This window comes from Meleagris gallopavo, chromosome 3 (assembly GCF_000146605.3).
Source record: "Meleagris gallopavo isolate NT-WF06-2002-E0010 breed Aviagen turkey brand Nicholas breeding stock chromosome 3, Turkey_5.1, whole genome shotgun sequence".
NCBI classification, from domain to species: Eukaryota; Metazoa; Chordata; class Aves; order Galliformes; family Phasianidae; genus Meleagris; species Meleagris gallopavo.
This window is the reverse complement of record NC_015013.2, coordinates 45,674,936-45,693,445: the sequence shown is the minus strand read 5'-3', so window position 1 is coordinate 45,693,445 and position 18,510 is coordinate 45,674,936. Positions and strand designations below refer to the sequence as shown.

At 37.1% G+C, this 18,510-nt stretch overlaps 1 protein-coding gene across 5 annotated transcripts; it reads right to left on the bottom strand.

Moving 5' to 3' along the window:
• Positions 1–3,099: 3,099 nt before the first annotated feature.
• On the bottom strand, positions 3,100–17,180 carry MC2R (melanocortin 2 receptor). Of its 5 annotated transcripts, none has more exons than XM_031552825.1 (6): positions 17,097–17,180; positions 15,896–16,004; positions 15,412–15,571; positions 13,757–13,852; positions 12,879–12,956; positions 3,100–5,225 (listed from the first exon to the last, which is right to left on the bottom strand). In XM_031552825.1, exon 6 carries the CDS (start codon positions 5,072–5,074, stop codon positions 4,115–4,117), a length of 960 nt encoding a protein of 319 aa, XP_031408685.1. In that variant the 5' UTR covers positions 5,075–5,225; positions 12,879–12,956; positions 13,757–13,852; positions 15,412–15,571; positions 15,896–16,004; positions 17,097–17,180; the 3' UTR covers positions 3,100–4,114. The 5 variants fall into 5 exon arrangements, with proteins under 5 accessions (XP_031408685.1, XP_010707078.1, XP_031408687.1 ...); XM_010708776.2 differs by having other exon boundaries at positions 15,412–15,568; XM_031552827.1 differs by lacking the exon at positions 12,879–12,956 and having other exon boundaries at positions 15,412–15,568.
• Positions 17,181–18,510: the final 1,330 nt, after the last annotated feature.

Sequence of the window (18,510 nt, the reverse complement as noted above, 5' to 3'; positions counted from 1 at the left end):
ATTTGTTCACTTTGTTCCTGAACATAAAGTTCAGTTCAAAAACAGAAGCAGAGGAGGAGGTTTTCTTCTTTGGTTTTTGCAATAAGTGACTAGGGTAAGTTTTGTAGCCACAGGCATGAGAAGTTCTCTGGGCTCTTCCAAATGAAACAGTGATTGCAGTGTCGCCTGTGATTTTGAAAGGACTGGATCTTCCAGGCGCCGTTGTTGTTCTACTCAGGCTTATTAGTTTCCAGTGAGATCCAAGATATACTTATTTCTCCCAAAGTTAAAGTACAATTCTGACTCCCAAACACTTGTAATTTAATGCTGGTCAGATGAAGGAAAATCATATAACTAGAGTAACTTCTGTACAAGACAATGAAGGCTTCACAAATCATGGCTTTAAGAATCTGTTCGAAGAGCAACAAAGGGAAGTATATGGAGATATTAATATGTGTAATAATTAATATTAATAAAAAGCTTATTTGCTTGGAAACTGTTCCACTGATAAAATGCAGGCCAGATTTACAGCCAATCAAGAAATAATATAAGGAGATGTAGCTCTATGCTGACATGCAGTAAATTGCTGATACACTTAAAAAGGAAAATCTACCTAAGAAGTTTTTTAATTCAAGAATATTTTGTTGTTTCTGATTCTGCCTCCCCAGAAATAAAATCTTTTCAGAATGCTTGATATCAACAAAATTAGAGCAAACTGAAAAAGAAATTCTTACAAGTGTCTTCTGATCTTTACATAACTTTTGGCAGTTGATTTTTTATTTTATACTATTTTATACAAATTTAGGCTCAGCTTGAGATTCTTCTGCAGATTTCAGCTGTACAAAAATGCATAGGATCTGCATTTCTTACAAATTCATATGGAATGTTCCGTTGTCTTGGACATATTACAAATGAGGAACAAAAGTAGTTTTCCTACAGTTTACAACCTGTTCTCCCTATGCTTTGTCTTAGATCCGCTTATGTAACAGCTTTCTTCTCATTTTTCTGGCAATCTGGGTATTAGACATCTAACAGTAACAGCCATCCTGTATCTACAACCAGTTTGAAGACAAAACCTCAAGCCATAAGATTAAGTGTTGCTCAGGTTATACCAGGTAGGCTACAAAGAAAACGCAGTTAGTTTCTGGTCACAGTACGTGGAAACATTCCTAACAATACTTGGATCTGAGATCCAATGTCAATATCTGCTGTAGTACTTCCAGGTCAAAATGAGCTATGTGGGATAAAACCTGCCAAATATTTGCTGTGAAAGTGCTGACTCGTTATTTTAACAAGATGGATAGAAAAAAAAATCATACTGGGCAGTAATCTACATGCAGGTGTCCCAGTAGGTAACAATTTATTTTTTTCATAGCACTGGTGTTTCTGAAATGCAAGGCTATTATTACTCCATCTTTTAGATTAAGAGCAACTGTGTGGGGCAGAAAGGACAGTGAAAGACATTTTTCTGGCAGGATGTGTTGAGAGCTCATCTACTTTCCAACCCAGGTAGCTACTCCGTATTCTGCAGATTAAAAGTCACTCCAGGCTTGGAGATGGGGCTGTGAAGGGTGGAGATGGCAAGAGGCAGATAGTTGCTGGGTTACTGGAGGCCAGTTTGTTCAGCCCTTGATGTACAGCCAAGAGGAATGGGATGAAAGATGTGTTTGCAGAAGTGATTTTGTATCTCAAGTCTTTTCTTAAATGTTAGGATTTTATATAAAGAAGCGAGAATTTTGTGTCCAACACGACTGTAGGAGGGCTGCAGGAAAGGTCTTCAGACCACAGCTGCTGCTACCTGCTATGCCTTGAGACGGGGAGAGTCAGGGTGACTGGGAATCTGAAAGGGCAGCCTGGTGGGCTGGAATGATGTTGGGTATGGCCCCTTGTTCAAATTCCTTGCTTCTGGCCTTTCTCACAACTATACAGGATCAGGCAGTGAAGAGAAACCCAGGTCTTTGTTGCAAAGCAAAGTGTCGGTAGCATGGGAATGAAAGCTGGACAGAAAGGGCTCTGTATCCTGAGGTCCATAGCCTACATTTTATCTTTCTCTCTCCTCTGGGCCTCGGGATGCTGCAAGAAAGGCTGATGCCAGCTGGGTCCTGAGACCTGTCTAGGTGAGGATCCAAGTTATCTTCTTTCCTGCAGGCAAAGCCACCCTATCCACATTCTGGTGCGATAGAAGAAACCAGTATGTGTTGGCTGGCACCATACAGAGCTTGCTAAAACTGTAAGCCTGTCCTCCCCATTCCATGCTGTCACATTTGTCTTATTCCTAACTACCACAGACTCCACAAAATGAGTGGTCCTACTTGAAGGACTTCATACAGGATTTCAATAAAATATTTTACAATTGGATTATGATATGAATCAGTCTGGAATGTTCCTTCCTCTTTACAGTGATAAATGTATAGTGTTTTCTTTAATTATTACTTCTTCATGTTTAGAAGTTATATGTATATATATTGCACATATTTTACTAAAATTTACATTTGAAGACCACAGTCTGAACACGGAGGCTTTGTGAATATATAGTTAGAGTGGACTTAGGAGATGCAGTGACTTCTAACATGATGGAGGGTACTTAGCGCTCTTATCTATTTCTTTAGTAGGGAAGAGGATGGAAAACAAAGTTTTGAAGGAACTGCATTTTATATATATTTCATGTGTTGCAGACATAATAAAAGGTCTATATCATGATTTTCTTTCCAAAATGTTTTATCATTTTGACATTCACCAACTCATTTTTTCTCATTTATTTTCTTTGTTTAGTTCTGTAGAGACTTTCAGATTTATTGCTTCCTTTCTTACATCTTTATCTGTAATCCTAAGTTCTTCTGAATACTTACACTTTTGTCCATATTCCATATATCTTAAAATATGTGTTTTTCTTATTGTGTTTTGACAGACGCAATAGAAAAGATCTTCTATTTGTGCATGAATGGATTTTCTCTTTTCCTCTCCTCTTGTTCTAGCCATGCCTTGGCTCCCCCAGTTTCATGTCTGTATTTTACTAAATCTTTTTTCTCTGGCACAGCTGAACAACTCTGTGTGGAATTACCGTGAGGTTAATTCACCATACGCTCCAGACTGCTTCAGGATATTTTGAGGTGAAAACTATTCTGCCTTACTAAGTGTTGTATTATTTTGACAGGGATAATTCAAAAATTTCTCACTAGGATATTGTAAATAGCAATCTGTTTTGTAGCATTCTTCCAAACTGGCAAGCTGATCCCTTATCAGATGACTGAATTCCTTGGAGATCTTTCAATTTTCTGTCTGGTATTTTATTTTTTTAATTCCTTGTTGTGTTTGTCATGTTTAGAAAATTAATGCTATATCAGAGTTCTTTTACTTTCTCTGAAGCCTATTATTTTATTAAAATAAACTGGCCTATGGAATTTAAATGAGGAGCTGGCAAAATCAGCAATTCCCTTTGCTGATCCAGATCTGACTTTGGGGTTTTAAAATTGAAAGCCTATAATCTGTGCTGCCATAACATCTCTATGTTGGGAAAAACTCTTTAGTCACTGAAAATAGCTTTTAAACCAAAATAACTCTGCTTGGACTCATGCTCCAAAAGTTATTTTTGACACTTGAAAATTACTAACGGCAAGATTTTAAGGAGACCCAATGTTGAAGAACAAAGTAATGAGTGAACATTGCCAGCGAATTACAAACACGTGTTCATATTTTCTGCTTTATTACAGACTTCTATGTAAGTGTGGAGTTTTCAAATAATTATTCATTTATTTGTGATTTAAACAACATAATTTTAAAGTAGTATACATTTTAAATTGAAATTACTGTATTAACTCTTTTCTGGGGGAACACAAGACTTGCTGCAGAAGATTTACATTTAAGTTTTTCTGAAATGATAACAGATAGTTGATGCAGTTATTTTTAGACTATTGCATGAAAATTATCAGTAGAATTCACTTAATCAGTAATATTTCTGGAGGTTTAGTTGACAAAGACTTGTCTGAATACTTTGCTCATACTTATTCTTTTACAGCTCTCTGAAAATCATTGGCAATGACCTGCAAGTGTAGTATTATTTTGCTTTAGTATTTTTAACTCTGCAAACTGATGTTGCACTGGGTGCGCTTCTGTAATATTGACCTTCATTTAATTTCTACCAGTTCCAGTTGTGCCTCGCACAGCAGAACATCTTCTTAAATGTACTCCGTAATTCTGGGCTTCGGAATGCAAAAATCATAGGATCGATGATTGCATTGCACATTATGAGGGTCCCATTCACATGGAAAATGGACATGTAGCAGGCACAGTAAGGGTTGTGTGGGCAAAACCTTGCTAAAAGGATGTGAAGAACAAAGGGGGCCCAACAGCAAAGGAAGACTCCAAGGAAAATAGTCAGTGTAATGGCTCCTTTCATGTTAGTTCTCTGATGGACTGCACCAGTTGGCAGCGAGGCAATCTTTTTAGCATGAGATCGAGCCAGGAGGAACATATGGATATAGAGACAGAGTATAAAAAACATCATTAAAGGAAACAGGATGGTGAAGGGAATGACTGTAGCTATTTCATGGGAGAAGAGAGCAATGGCAATGCTACTGCCAGCACAGAATGTCCAAATGATTGCCAAGATGACCAAAGCCCTTCGTACTGTCATTATATTATGGTACCGCAAAGCATAGAAGATAGTGATGTATCTGTCTGCTGCAATAGCTAGCAAGCTGAAAATGGACCCCAGTAAAGACAGAATGAACATGGAATCCATGGCATCATCCAGCTTTTTCTCAAAGTCCCCACGACGTGTCAGGTACCCCATTTTGCACAAGATAATAAAGATATTCTCCAGAGTTTTGTACAAGCTGCCTAACATGTCTGAAATGGCTAAGCTACAAATGAAGAAGTACATGGGCAAGTGCAAATTCTTATTTCTGATGACAGCAACAAGGACAAGTAGATTTTCTAGTATGCCAGCAGCAGCAACAGTGAAAAAGACTTCCTCTGGCACAACGACCTGGTTGCAGTCAGTGATATTTAAGGAAAAATCTGTTATATTTTCAAGAGATGGAATGCTTGTCTGCCCTGCATGTTTGATTAGGTTGGAAGGTATCTCAGTGCTCATTGCTTCTGCTCTTGGAAAGCCTCTGTATTCCTGTTTCTCAGGCTTGGCTTTACTCTGAAGCTGACCTGTCAGTCAGACCATCCTTTTGCTGAAGGCTTTCTCCTTCATCTGGAACAATTTGAAGCCTTAACTGAAATGTTTTGAATTTCTCCTGCAATAGAACATATAGAAAAATAAATATCAGGAAGAAAATTGTTGCATGCCAAAAAAGCAAACATTTGAAGTACCACCTTTCGCAATTGAATGAATATATATCGCTGGAGTGAAGTTAAGCTGCTTTGGATAAAAGAAGAGCAGCTCCAAGCTCCACGGTGCCTGAGAGGAAAATAAGGTGTAAATTCTCTGTTAGCTTCAGGGAAGTTTAAAAAAAAATATAGTTTTCTTTACCAATGAACATCCCATGCTTATTGAAACAATTTCACAGACTTCAAGAATTTGGCAGTCTCTACTGGCCCAGCTGTTTGCTTTGGGAAAATCTGGCATTTCTCACAAGATTTATAGCATTATTAGACATGGACGAAACAAATGCCAAGATAAGCTGTTGTCCAGAACAGTAGCATATTTACCACCACACTGTTGATGTTGAAATAAAAAAATGCTCTTAATTTAGATGTGAACATTGTAAATATTGATTTTTTTCAGAGTTATGTTAGATACTAGTGCCAAACTGCCTTTTCAGGCAAATTGAAACATTCCCTTGATTTAAACATATTTTTAAGATCCAAAGCAAAATCTTTTTTTGGCTTTATTTTACAACTATCTAAAAGATCAAATGTTTTGTTTCTGCATTGAAATTATTTTTTTCTTTCTCTGTAATTATCCTGATCTAAATTATATGAAAGCCTATAGAAATCTTTCCAAAGGATTAGGCTTTTTAAGTTATTTATTAAGGTGTAAATGCATGTGATATTAATTTGGCTCAGATATTACCCATAGAGAATAAGGCACACTTTTTCTTGTAATTTTAATAGCTCCATTTGTGAAGTACAAATGCAGTTGCTATTTGGAATGTTCCTTTTTTTAAGAACTGAAATATTCTCCTGTTTTTAAGTTCAAAACAGCCTTTAGTTCTTTGGCACTTTCATACCAATATGTCTTGAAATGCACTTGGGCATTTGTTCCTAGTCAGGTTTATTAAATGCTATGATGCTCTTTAGTATTGTTTCAAAAGAAGAATTCAGAAGTTTTAATTACTTTTTATACAAGTCTTCCTTAAGTGTTGGTGGCTGCCTGTAAATGGCATAGCTGAACCTCTGCTTGAATGTGATTAGATCTAATGCATTTTGAGCATTCAGCTCAAATGTGTTTGGCCACATATCAAGTGATAACAGGTTTCTGATCTGGATTTGCTATTATCATCTGCTGAGATTGCCAGTAAGGTACTACTTGTGGTGAAATGTGCTGAAAACTGGACCAACCGGAGAACATGAGCTCAACTGAAAGAAGCTATCAGCTCCTTTAAAAGAAAACATTCAAGACAGCTCCCATACCTATCAGGGAACAAAAAAAAGCTCTGTAATTGAATGAAAGAACTGAATTGCACTGCAGCACATCTGGACAGTTAGATCAGCATCCGTTAACATATGCAAGAGATTCACCAATGTCTTTGTAGTGGTATGTTTTTCCTATTCTCACTTAGAGCTACTGTCCTGGTTAAGTTTACGATTTCTCATCTAATGATCTGTTTCATAACCTAATTTTCACTCTTAATAGAAAGTCAACAAGGACACTCCGAAGCCTTGTTTAAATGGGATTTAAACATGATAATGAGTTGGAAAAAAAAGTCTTTGTTACATCCCTGTTCTTTCACAACTCTTTATCAGTACTGTTGCTTTGTTGGTACACTCATACTGCTAAACTTATTCCCTTGATAAACATAAATAAACATAATGGCTCTTTCGCTGAAAGCAGTTTTATAAATGGCATGACATAATACATTTATGTATTCTTTTACAGAATATAAATATGCTTAAATTTACAACTTGATTAGTGCTGAGATCTTGTAACGGATTCTTAGCAGTTATAGAAATGAATGGTAATGTTGTATCACTTAATGTTGTTTTCGGACAATTAACAACCAAAAAAAGACATTCTTATTTCAGAGATTCTCATTTCAATATGTATATATGGCTACTGAAGACTTTATTATTAGGATTCCATGAAAGATGTTCCCAATTATTCCTGTTCTGAAGCTTCAATGCAGTCTCACAGTTTTTGTCTGAGACTTCCCAGACAGAAGTTTCTATGTACATATCCTGTTGTACACAGGTTGTAAATAGACTGCTTTACCTACACAATGCATATTGTGATCATACCTTTGCTGTAATCCTACATTTACAGGATTCTTTTGCAGCTATAGGATGACCAGAGAGCATGCACAAAGTAGTTCAATGCTTATGAGCAGCACAGGATAGACAGGCTACGTATGGAGTGTAAAGCTCTTTTGAACATGATCCATAATCTCAGTGTGTCCTTAAAGTTAATAGTTTCCACAGAAGGAAGACACAAGAATACCTTGGTACTTGGAATTATAGTTCCACTGACTACCCACTGAAATTAAAGCCAAGGCCATTTTGCACAAAGCTATAAATGGCCATCAGCTGAAAAAAAAATTTACCCTCTTGTGTTGGCTGCACTACCAGACAGAGACTGGATGCAACACACTTCCTCTCCACTGTCAGTACTGCATCCACCTGCTTCATCATTGTACTGTCCAGATAAAAGATCAATATCATTAATCAGCACGCCTCCAGTTGATCTGAGATTTATCTTTTGCATGTGCCTGCAAAAAACAACTTTTAACAACCAGTGCTCATGTGTCAGGATTGTTAAAAACAGGACACAGCAATTTAGGAATAAAACTTTGCGTTATACTTCAATCTATCCCCCCTCCCCTCCCATCAGTGGCTGAACTACTTGGCTTTTCCTTTTCTTGAGGTTATGCAGTCTAATAAAAATTTTGCCTGTAGCAGAAAGCATTAAAGAGAAATCATTAAAGAGAAATAAGCAACAACAAAACACCAAAAAACTTTGTTTGAAACACATTTTCAGATTTAATAGTAAGTATCACAAATCCAACAAAAAACCTTGGGCATTTTCCTTCACACGTTTAAATTAGGTCCTGGAGGGAGAAGTCAACAACTCAGTCAGTTTGGATGTTCTGAAACATTATTTATATAAAAAGAGGCAGTCTCCTGATCTGGCATAATGGGAAATGAGCTGGCAAAAATAGTGAAGTTGCTAAAATGCATACATTTGTAATATTATCAGCAATTTCCATTCAGTCTGTAGTTTTTTAAAGCAAGACAAAGCAGGGAAAACAGCAAGCCAGGACTGGGAAGTATACAGACATTAGTGTGGAAACATAGGAAAGAAATGTAATTTGGATTATTTGTCAATTATATTCATTCACTGTGATTATGGTTTGTTTCTTTACAACACTCTGACACTGACAAAGTATGTTGGCACCATGCATATTGCACAGCTAAGGTGCAACAACAGTATATCTGCCTGCAGCCATGCTGAGAAAGTCCTAGTAGATGTTGAGGGGCCTCTACACTGAGCAGGATTAGCCTTGGACAAAATGCATAATTCTTTCCTGCATACCCAGTGCGTATTGATAACAAAAAATCAATTTTCCACGCATTGGAAATTCAGCGACTTAGTACCTGCAAGGTCTGGGAGTAGTCAGGTCTGCACTTGATACATTTTTTTTTTTTTAGTTGGATAAGCAGTTATTAAGTAAATAAATAAAGCCCTTCCTTCAGTTTCAAAACATTAAATCAATTGGTGTGGTTAGCAGTAATAGCAACAAGGTTCTCCTTGGTCAGACTAGAACCACCACCTCTGTGGAGGTGGTTGGTTGAAAAGCGTGACTGATTATGCTGCCTGATGCAGCCGAGAATAACCTTTTTCTGAAAGGTGACAGCACTGGTCACACACATGTACATGGATGAGAGCGTTGTACACTCCCAGTGACTCCTCTTCGAGTGATCAGGATTTTGCATCCAACCCGATTTGAAAAAAATATTTTTTTCTTTTTTTCCAGCTTTTCCAGATGTACAAGGCATTTATGAAGGAAGCATGTCACTTAAAAACATTGAGTTAGTTAGTTTATAAAGTTGTAAAACAAATACAAGGATGATTTCTCCTCGCATTCATTAGATCACTGGCTTTCATGGTGATGAAAAGGACTAGACCTGTTATCAGAAGATGATCTATGAGGACAAGAAGTTCCCTGCACATTCTGGTGGGCACTTATTTTACCTACCAGGTGGGCTTTACTCAAGCAAGAAGTAAGTGAATAAGAGCACATAAAACTAAAGACAAATTTGGGATCTAACTACATAGTTCTTAAAAACGTTAAGTCACTGCAACAGATGAATTTGCACAGCATAGCCGCTCCCCTGAGTGCCAGTCTCAGAGATGTGGTGCCTCAGCTAAAAGTCACCTGTCTCCCCTAGATGTGACACTAAACAAGACAATTTGTAAGTGGGTCCCTAGTCTTGCTATTAATATTAGATGGATACTACTGTTTTCTGCGTGGAGGAGAGCTGCCTGGTATTCTTAAGAGTGGCTATGGTCTCACAGCAAGCCCTGAGCCGCTGTAGCAGCTTGCTGTGCTGAGAGCCCAAGTTCCACTTCTCCCTTCCCATCTATGCATCTCCTTCCTCTCATTTCTATCACATCCTCTGAGCCTGTAGAAACTCTTTTTTCCCCCCTAATACCAACAATATGCTTGTACAAGTGGCTGGCAGGCAGTGCAGTAGGAGCATGGCAACAGTTTATACAGGACAACCTAACCCACTGTGAGCTCTTCACTGCAATAACAAGTACCAACACAGTCCTGTTTCCACCCAGCTCATCCTTAAGAGCATAGCAGTCTCTGTACAAATTGCAGCATGAATAATTCCTAGTTTTGAAGCTTGGATGCCAATGTTCCTTCTCTGCTAGAGCCAGATAAGCCAGAGCCTTCCTCTCAGGAAACTATTAAATGCCCTAAGGGCCATTCCTCTGGGAATTCTATGAAAAGCCTTGGCATTTCCCATCAGCAATTGAGAGGGTAAGAAAGTGTGCACTTTTTAGATTTGCGTAAAATAAAGTTATCAAAAATCTGCATCTTAAGAGGCACATTTTTTATTACTAACTTTGTTCAGCAAACACTGAATAAAACAGCAGTTATGACTGTGAAAGGGTTCTATCCCACCCTGAATGTGATCAGTCTCAGTTGCTTACACACTGATGGAAGTCCTGCAGATAAACAAGTTTCCTCTGCTTATTGCTGCAGGCTTGTACCAAAACAAAGTACTGAGTATTTAGAAAACAGTAAGACAGATGGACTGTGTTTATTGTTTCATTTTTCAGCTGCTGAAATCTTAGTCTTCGCCTCAAAGTACATGTCTCATATGAAAAAATTTCACACAGTTCATTCACTGAAATATTGATATAAGCACAGTCCTTTCCCTTATCAGGTTTTCATTATTCTTTAAAAATCACATTTCAGGTAAAACAATATCAAACAAAGGCATGAGAAAAAAAATAGTGAAAAATTAGGATAATACCATACCTGCAGTTTCATTTTATCAGTTGAAGTTTTATGAACAAACTGAATTAGTAACTACAATCTACAGTCTACTAGTCATTTATTCTTTTGCTTTGATCTCCCTCTAGTGTTCAACAAACCAGAGTTAGTCAGATATTAATGGCTGATTACTGCTCTTCCAATTTTTCCACAAGTCCAGAATGCTATACAATGCTATGTAGCCTAACTGCAATTTCATGGACTAGCATCAGTCCTAAATATAGCAAACGTATATAAAGATGTTTGCTGCTCTAAGTCTTGGAAATTTACTGCTTCAGAATAAGGAATATGTCTCACACAATTTTCACGTCTAGTACTTTCACAGAAGTTTTACACTGCTAGACATAAAAGGCACCAACAATACAATAAAAGGAAAACATATGCAAACTAAATACAGAAAAAATATTATTGAACCTAAAGCCACGCAAACACCAACCGGACTAATTATTAGCAAAATGTTTCTTACACAGTTGTAACTCTGACTTCATTATAAGCAAAGCTTCTAAAGTGAAATCTGGTTGGAAATCACTCTTGCTGACATTTTAAGTGTCAGATATACATGCATACATTGAACAGAATTCTATATATATTTTCCTGACTTTAGATATAGTATAGACAAATTTTCATACTGTATCAGAAACTGGACATTCTGAAGGTTTTATAAAGTATAGAGATGAAGAAAATGTAAAAGAAATATTTCTTACTGCCACATCATTTTCCCATAAAATCACCTTCAAGAGAACATGCCAGAGGTTTATTTTAGGAATAAGGAGAAATGTCACTTCAAGAAACTTGGATATCCTCATTCATATTTAAGCTTAGGTATGTACAGCATGCCATGATTTTGTTTTCAACAAAAAAAAGAAAAGAAAAAGAAAAAGAAAAAGAAAACATTCAGGCTACACAGAAACTGTATTAGCCAGGGCTACTCATCTCCATACAATGCTAGAACAGCTTCAGTTCAAAAACATCGTGCAAACCCTGGGTACTTCAGAGATGATGAAAGTCAGAAAAGTGAAAACAATGTAGAAAAGATGGACTGAGTTCTCAACATGTTTAAAATCTTGGCAATATCAGAGAGGAAATATATTTGTGTTTTTGTGTTTCTCACCACTGAAGACAACATGCTACACCCTTGGGATGGAAACATAAGTTATTTGAGACATAGCTGTAAGAGAAGGGAATTAAATTCAGTGAAGATTTTCCCCACCTTCGCAGCTAGACAATAGATGTGATCATGACAGTCTCTTTTTTTGGAAATGCATGGAGACTCACACTCCATCATGCTGCTGTTCCCTTTTTAAAGTTGTGAAAAAAATTGACAAGTCCTTTATAGTTTGTAGCAAGACAGCCTACCTAAGGAATAACACCCTAATATTCCTGATGTAACTAATTGCTTTGGAAGAGATGTACTTGAGTCCTGGGTCTTAAATCCTTAACTTCAGTACACGAATACTGAGCCACTGGACTGACTTGGTAACAAGACAATGACAAACAGCAACTGATTTTTTTGGAAGCATTGGTTACTGTGATTCAGACTGCTTATACTACACTATTCTTTCATACTTACCTCCAGCATGAATTAATTTTAAGCATACATATAACTATCTACAAGGAATGAAAAATAGTGAATTTGAGTAGTGGACAAATAGTTCTGTGGGATTATTGTAAGAATCAATCAAGAGGCCTTCAACTGACATTTCTGAGGCCAAAGCTCTGTTCTTATTCTTTCCAGTAAATCATCAAGTTTGCCAGTAATAGTGCCATCACAGATGTTATCAACAAGCGCCAAGGAAATCTCCTATACAGAGATACATTAACCATTTCTTGAAAGAGAAGATCTGTGTTTCCACTCTAAGAGCTGCCCTAGGTGGTTTTTTTTTTTTTAATAAAGAGCCATCCATCTTTTTCTCCAGCTTTGAATACTGCAGTAGCTGCAATTAAAGCAATATTTAAAATAGGTGGAACTACTAGGAATTCTTTTTCTAATTTTAAATGACAGAAACCAAGGATGTAGATCTAGTGCATTAACAGCCATGAATGCACTATATCTTATAAACCCACGTGCGTCTTACTGAAAGAAAATATATGGAAGAGACTAGCTTATTTCCTGGGAGCTAACTAAAAATACCAGTGTGCTTTGTATCTTGCCACTGAGATATTTACATTAAAAAGTAAAAATAGCAAAAAGAACGATTAGAAATAAATTTGATAGATGTTTACTTTCTCTGGATGAGGGCAGGGTGAAAAAGACACCTCTTGAAGATGCTGTTTTTCAGAACTGTCTTCATGACCAAGGATCTGGGAGGGAAAAGTAACAGACAGGAAAACAAATATGAGAAGAATCAATCCCAAATTCTGCAAGCCCATAGAAATCTGATTGCTTTGGAGGAAAGGCCACAAAACTTCAGTCTGTGTGCTGGAATCCTCTTACAGATAGAAGTAGTCAAAGTCTCATCAAAAATGGAGTACTGTCTTCTGAACTCACTTCTGGAAAGATTTAGAAAGTGTATGAAAATGTCCCATATTAGGGTATTCTTTTTCCCGCACTAGGATCATGGAAGTGGTCCTAATATTTAATAACAAATATTTCTGTTCCTGCACAGAACTGCACATGCGCGCATGCAGCATTGTTCTGTTTATTCTGTATATTCTGCTCAAGTATCTGCAATAGTGTGTGTTAAATATATACATGTACTCTGCCTAGATTTTCCTTGTAGTCAGCTCCTTCAAGGACAGATATCATCTATACTCTGTCTTGGCTATACGCTGCAGAATGACTTGGGGTTAAATAACTAAGAATTTTAGTAGTTAAGAGTGCCTCAAACACATATTCTTATGTCAGCTATACTGCTGAAAATCTTTAACAATATCTAGTAGATTGATGGAGTTACTCAATATTTATATTACAAATTCAGTCTTACTGCCGCAGAGTGAATGTAACAAAGCCATACCTGGCAGGAACTACACTCCCTGCACAGACCCAGAAGCCTCACTGATGACCATTTAGAAAGATGCGTGACCTCTGGCTGACAAAGTGATAAAACTGAGTTAAAGCAGTGGCAGCAGTATCCAGAAGAAGCATTTCAATTGAATCTTACCTATCGTACTTCTTCAGGTCCTAAAGAGGAAACTACTCAAGCTTCTTGAAAGAGGTAACATAAAACTCCCGCTGAAATTTTGTTACAGAAGAATGACTATGAAATGAAAGATTTAAAGAATCATTAGAAATTTGGAATTTCATTATACAAATATCATTGCATCTTTCACTACCTTCTCCAAGCTGGCTTTCTGAGTTCTAGATAGATTTATTAAACTGCCACTTACCTGCTGGTGAAACAACGTGTGAGCCAGCGTGCAGATAATGCTGGAAGCAAGATTGCTTATAAAGGCAATGAAGCCAACACAGTCTTTACGTAAAGGAAAGATTAGAACATCTAAATCAAAAGATAAAGACAGTTGTCTCATTGGCATAACCTTGAATTAGGGTCATTTTAAAATCAATCATCCACTTTCTCTGAGAATGCTTATGAGGAAAAAGAAATAAAAGATGCACAAGTCAAAAGGAAAACATTCCATGTTTGAGCAGATTAACTTTTCCCCTCCTCCTGATATTTATAAGCTCCCCTACTAATATTTGTGAGACTGCAAATCAAGTTTATTCACAAACAGTCCATGTTCTGTATTATAAATGGTGGCTAAACACTCTGGTAATTGATTGAGATGTCACAGGATGTTTACTGCCTATCAGGAAGATTGTCACCGTCTTTGTTTTTCAATTTAAGACCTTTACCAAAGACACAACTGGCTGCAGACCTGTCAAGTTCATGAGAGAGAAAAACTCAAAAGCACCAATGTCCAACTGTACTAATTTGGACAAAATTAAGATATCATCATAGAGAACAGTAGTTCAGGTTCTGAAGAAAGAAATCTGTAGAGCTTTAATAGTATTTAATGGGAAGTTGGCAGACCCTGTTACAGAAACAAACAGGTGGGAAAGAATAACTTAAGGAAAAAGAAGATTGACTTAAAGACAGACTCCCCATTTGGATTCATTATCTAGAAATTAGAAGACGATGTTGAAAAGCAGAATCATATTCTCTACAGTATAAACTGAGAAAATTTGATTGCTACCACAGAACCAAACAAAAGCTCAAACCTACTACAGAAAGGGTGAATTGGGAGCTAAGAAACTGAGTATTTCGTCCATGCCTGTGCAGGACTGCTGAAAACTCAAACTGTCGGTAACCAGAAGTCTGACAGCTCCAGTGTGAGTTGAGCAAAACCCCGGCCCTTACTAATTGGAGGTGAAAACATTTAGCAACACATTCAGGAGGAGGGAGCCTAAGAAAGAAAAAAAGCAAACAACGTATATTCATTATAGTCTGACATCATCTGGATTTCTAAAGAGGAAAAAAGAGCCTTGCTCTTCACCACCCTCAAGGCAATTTTCATCTTTGTTTTCTAAGTTCCTTTTCCCTTGGCTAGTTGAACCCACTGTCCACAAAGATAACTATTAGTGAAAGCATGTGTGGCTTGGAAGAATAGGACACAGTCAGCAAAAGTGTTTAACAGGAGAACTGAACATCTCTTGCTGTACCTTTTTCCTGGCTTGCTCATCATTTGAATAGCCCCCTTTAAAGTATACCTTTGCTGCTTGCTATTAAGGGCCAACTTCAAGGGCACTCATACTATGTTGTGTCAGGTGGCCCTCATCCCCTTACAGACGGAAGTTCTCTGCACTGAAAGAACTGACCTGAAGATGCTCATTAGTGCCTTGGAAGATAATTGTGGAAACTCCTCATCTCTTCTTGTGCTGCAAGTTTCTTTTCTAGTCCACAAGTTCAATATACAATCTAACAGTGTACTGCATGCACAGAAAAGCTGATACCATCAGGTGTAGTGGATCAAGTCTGCTTTGAAAGTGAAGAGTCAGAAGTCATAATAATGACATTTAGGGTCACGTACAGTACAAAAACCTCAAGTTTTATTTTTTATTTAAACTTAAATAATCAGAAGCTACTTACTGTGAACAAAGAGTGGTGCATTTATTTAATTGGATTCTGGTGACTTCCCAGGTTATTAAAAAGAACTGGGAACGTGATTTACTCTATAATCATTAAATTATCATAAAGATATTGAGAAAAGTAGAAAAAAGCCCTTAGAGATGTCTTCAGATTACATTAAATTAACAATCTTCTATTACTTATCGATGCATCTATGTTCAGATACTATTCTACCTGCTCAATAGGGCTGGGTCCATGGGTGCACAAGGGACAACATTGTTCCTTCAGTTCTACCTGCAGCTCACAATACTTCCAGCCTTCAGGAGGTACATAAAATACAAACCTGCAGGAATAAGAAGATTGATCTGGATTTATTGCCTTTTTGACTTGGCTGTACAGGCTCTCTACTATACAGCAGAGATCTGTGGTTAAGCTCACTGTTAACATTCTTGCATGTCCAAATGGCAAGAACTAGTAAGGCTTGTATTCAGATATTGACTCTGGATGGTACTATGAGCGTATGGAGAGGGAGTCAAATCTACAGAATTTCAGAGTTGAGAAATAAATGATCACAAACCACCTACACAATCACAATGCAATATGATTTTAGAGCAATTTTTTCTAACATTAAATATGTCTTGTGATGGGCCAATATGCAAGTTGAAAGAACATGTCAAAGAGGGGCCAGGAGTTTTTCCACTATGCTCCCAAAGAAACATTACCGTGTAAAACAAGTGTACTATGACAAATTACAATAAATACAGCTAGAATTACATATCATAAGTTAAAAAAAAAATAATCTGTTACCATATTATCTAAAGCATATTATTTCTATCTGTTGAGCCATGAAGTCAGTAAACAGTTCTAGCTCAAAGACTAACAATACAAAGTAATTATAGAAAGCTGTTATCACCTGAAAGTAATCTCACAGAAATTTTACAAGTTCTATGCATGCAAAACCATAGCCAGATTAATACTCATTACATGCACATTCTCACTGCAGTTTCAATTCTGAAGAGCATGTGGGAAAATAGAATGCTTTCACAACAGGGGAAGAGACAAACAGATAAGAAATTATAGCAATTAGTAACTCCATAAATAAATCAAGCTTTCAAGGGAAGCCATCAACACTAAAGTTTGTTTAGAAGAGGAGCACATGAGAACTAGAACTCTAGATTCACCAAAAGAGACGTGAACACTGCTTCCACATTATACATATTTTATCCATGAAGAAGACGGGGAAGAGACCAACTATAGCATCCTGTACCACACTTGGTAAGCCAGGCAAAGAAATTTATCTCTTAGAGCATTACAGAAAAGGCAACTGTTCTACTTATAAAGAACCAAAATTTCTTCAAGTAGGTTTTTGATGGTACCCAGTAAAGTACTCACAGGTAGGCTAAAAACCACACGCAGAACACAAACTAAAACTCACCCAACTAGTGAAGGGGACCTCTAGCCATAGAGCACTCCCTCTCACAAAGCAGCCTAGATCCAAGAGATGCTCCCTATTCAGTGCCTGATTCTTATAAGAACCCAGCATGGCTCCACCCTGGGTCCACCCCTTCTCGTCAAGTGGGGAGCACAGGTGCAAACAGTGTGTCTGTGCTCTCTGGGCTAGACACACCTTTTCACCAGGTGTTCAGTCATCAGTTCAAGCCCTGACCTAACAGTTCCCCTAGAACATCTATTATGCTATGCTATCAATAAAAAGGAAATGACAATTGTTTTGAGGATAGATTGCTAGAAAAGATATTTGCAGAGATTTTTCTGAAGCATATTAAGGCCTAGTTGTCTTTGCAAGTCAAGAATTTGTGAATACTTGCAATTTTATTATTAATAATCTAATATTTGTTCAAAGATATTACTTGTTCTTTTTCAGTGACTTGACAAATATAGTATAAAATTAAGATTTAGGGAATGTCTAACGGTACACAAATAATGAATTTATCCCCAGGGCAGGGCCATATGTTCAAAGAAATTTTCAACAGGAAAAACTCAACCAATTTTTTAGATGTTAGCATGTTTTATTTTTCATGCTGAAATATGACGTGTGATGATAACTCACATAGTACTTAAATGCCAGTTGAGAATTTTTTTGGATGAACTTGAGTTAAATAAAATCCAAGGTGCAGCATGTGTGTACTTCTTCCTCCAGTCATCATTTCTTACTTGGTTCCTAGTTGCACACAGCTGAATGCTCTTGAGTGTAAATGTACAGTTATGGTGCCAAAGCAATGGGAAGATTGATTTGTCTTTAGTTATAAGCACATGAAGGAACAGTGGAGGTAGTTGGTGTAATTTTCTTGCACTAAGTGGTTGCACTGCGTACTGGAGTGAGAGGAAAAGAAGATAGAGAATACCTTGATCACGTGCTCTTGCTTGATGAGGACAAAGTCAGGAACCAGCAGCCTCAAGTCCTTTTGCCCTGAAAGGCAGTTTTCACGTGGAGTGGAATGTTCAGACACAATTCCTCAGATACAGGAATCTAAGATGACTGAAACATTTTCTATGAAGTTCAGTATATTAAGTCAATAGTATATTAGGAGTATATTTAGTCATCTTGGAAAAAGTATACTGATTTCTTCAAAAGTGCTAATAAGAGTAGTCAAAAGGAGCATATTTTAAGGGTAATTAGCTGTCTAGGATCACCTTCCCTTTTTTTCACTCCTAATTACCATTTATTTTTCCTCCTTTCTTCCTTTATGGACTTTTTGGGGGAAATGCTAAACAAAGAGAACCTAGAAGAGGCATTTCATAATTGATTTCCATATAATTATCCACTATCAGAGTAACTGTAATTATTTTCACCTTTGAAAAGCGTACACTGTGATTGATAACAAAGAATT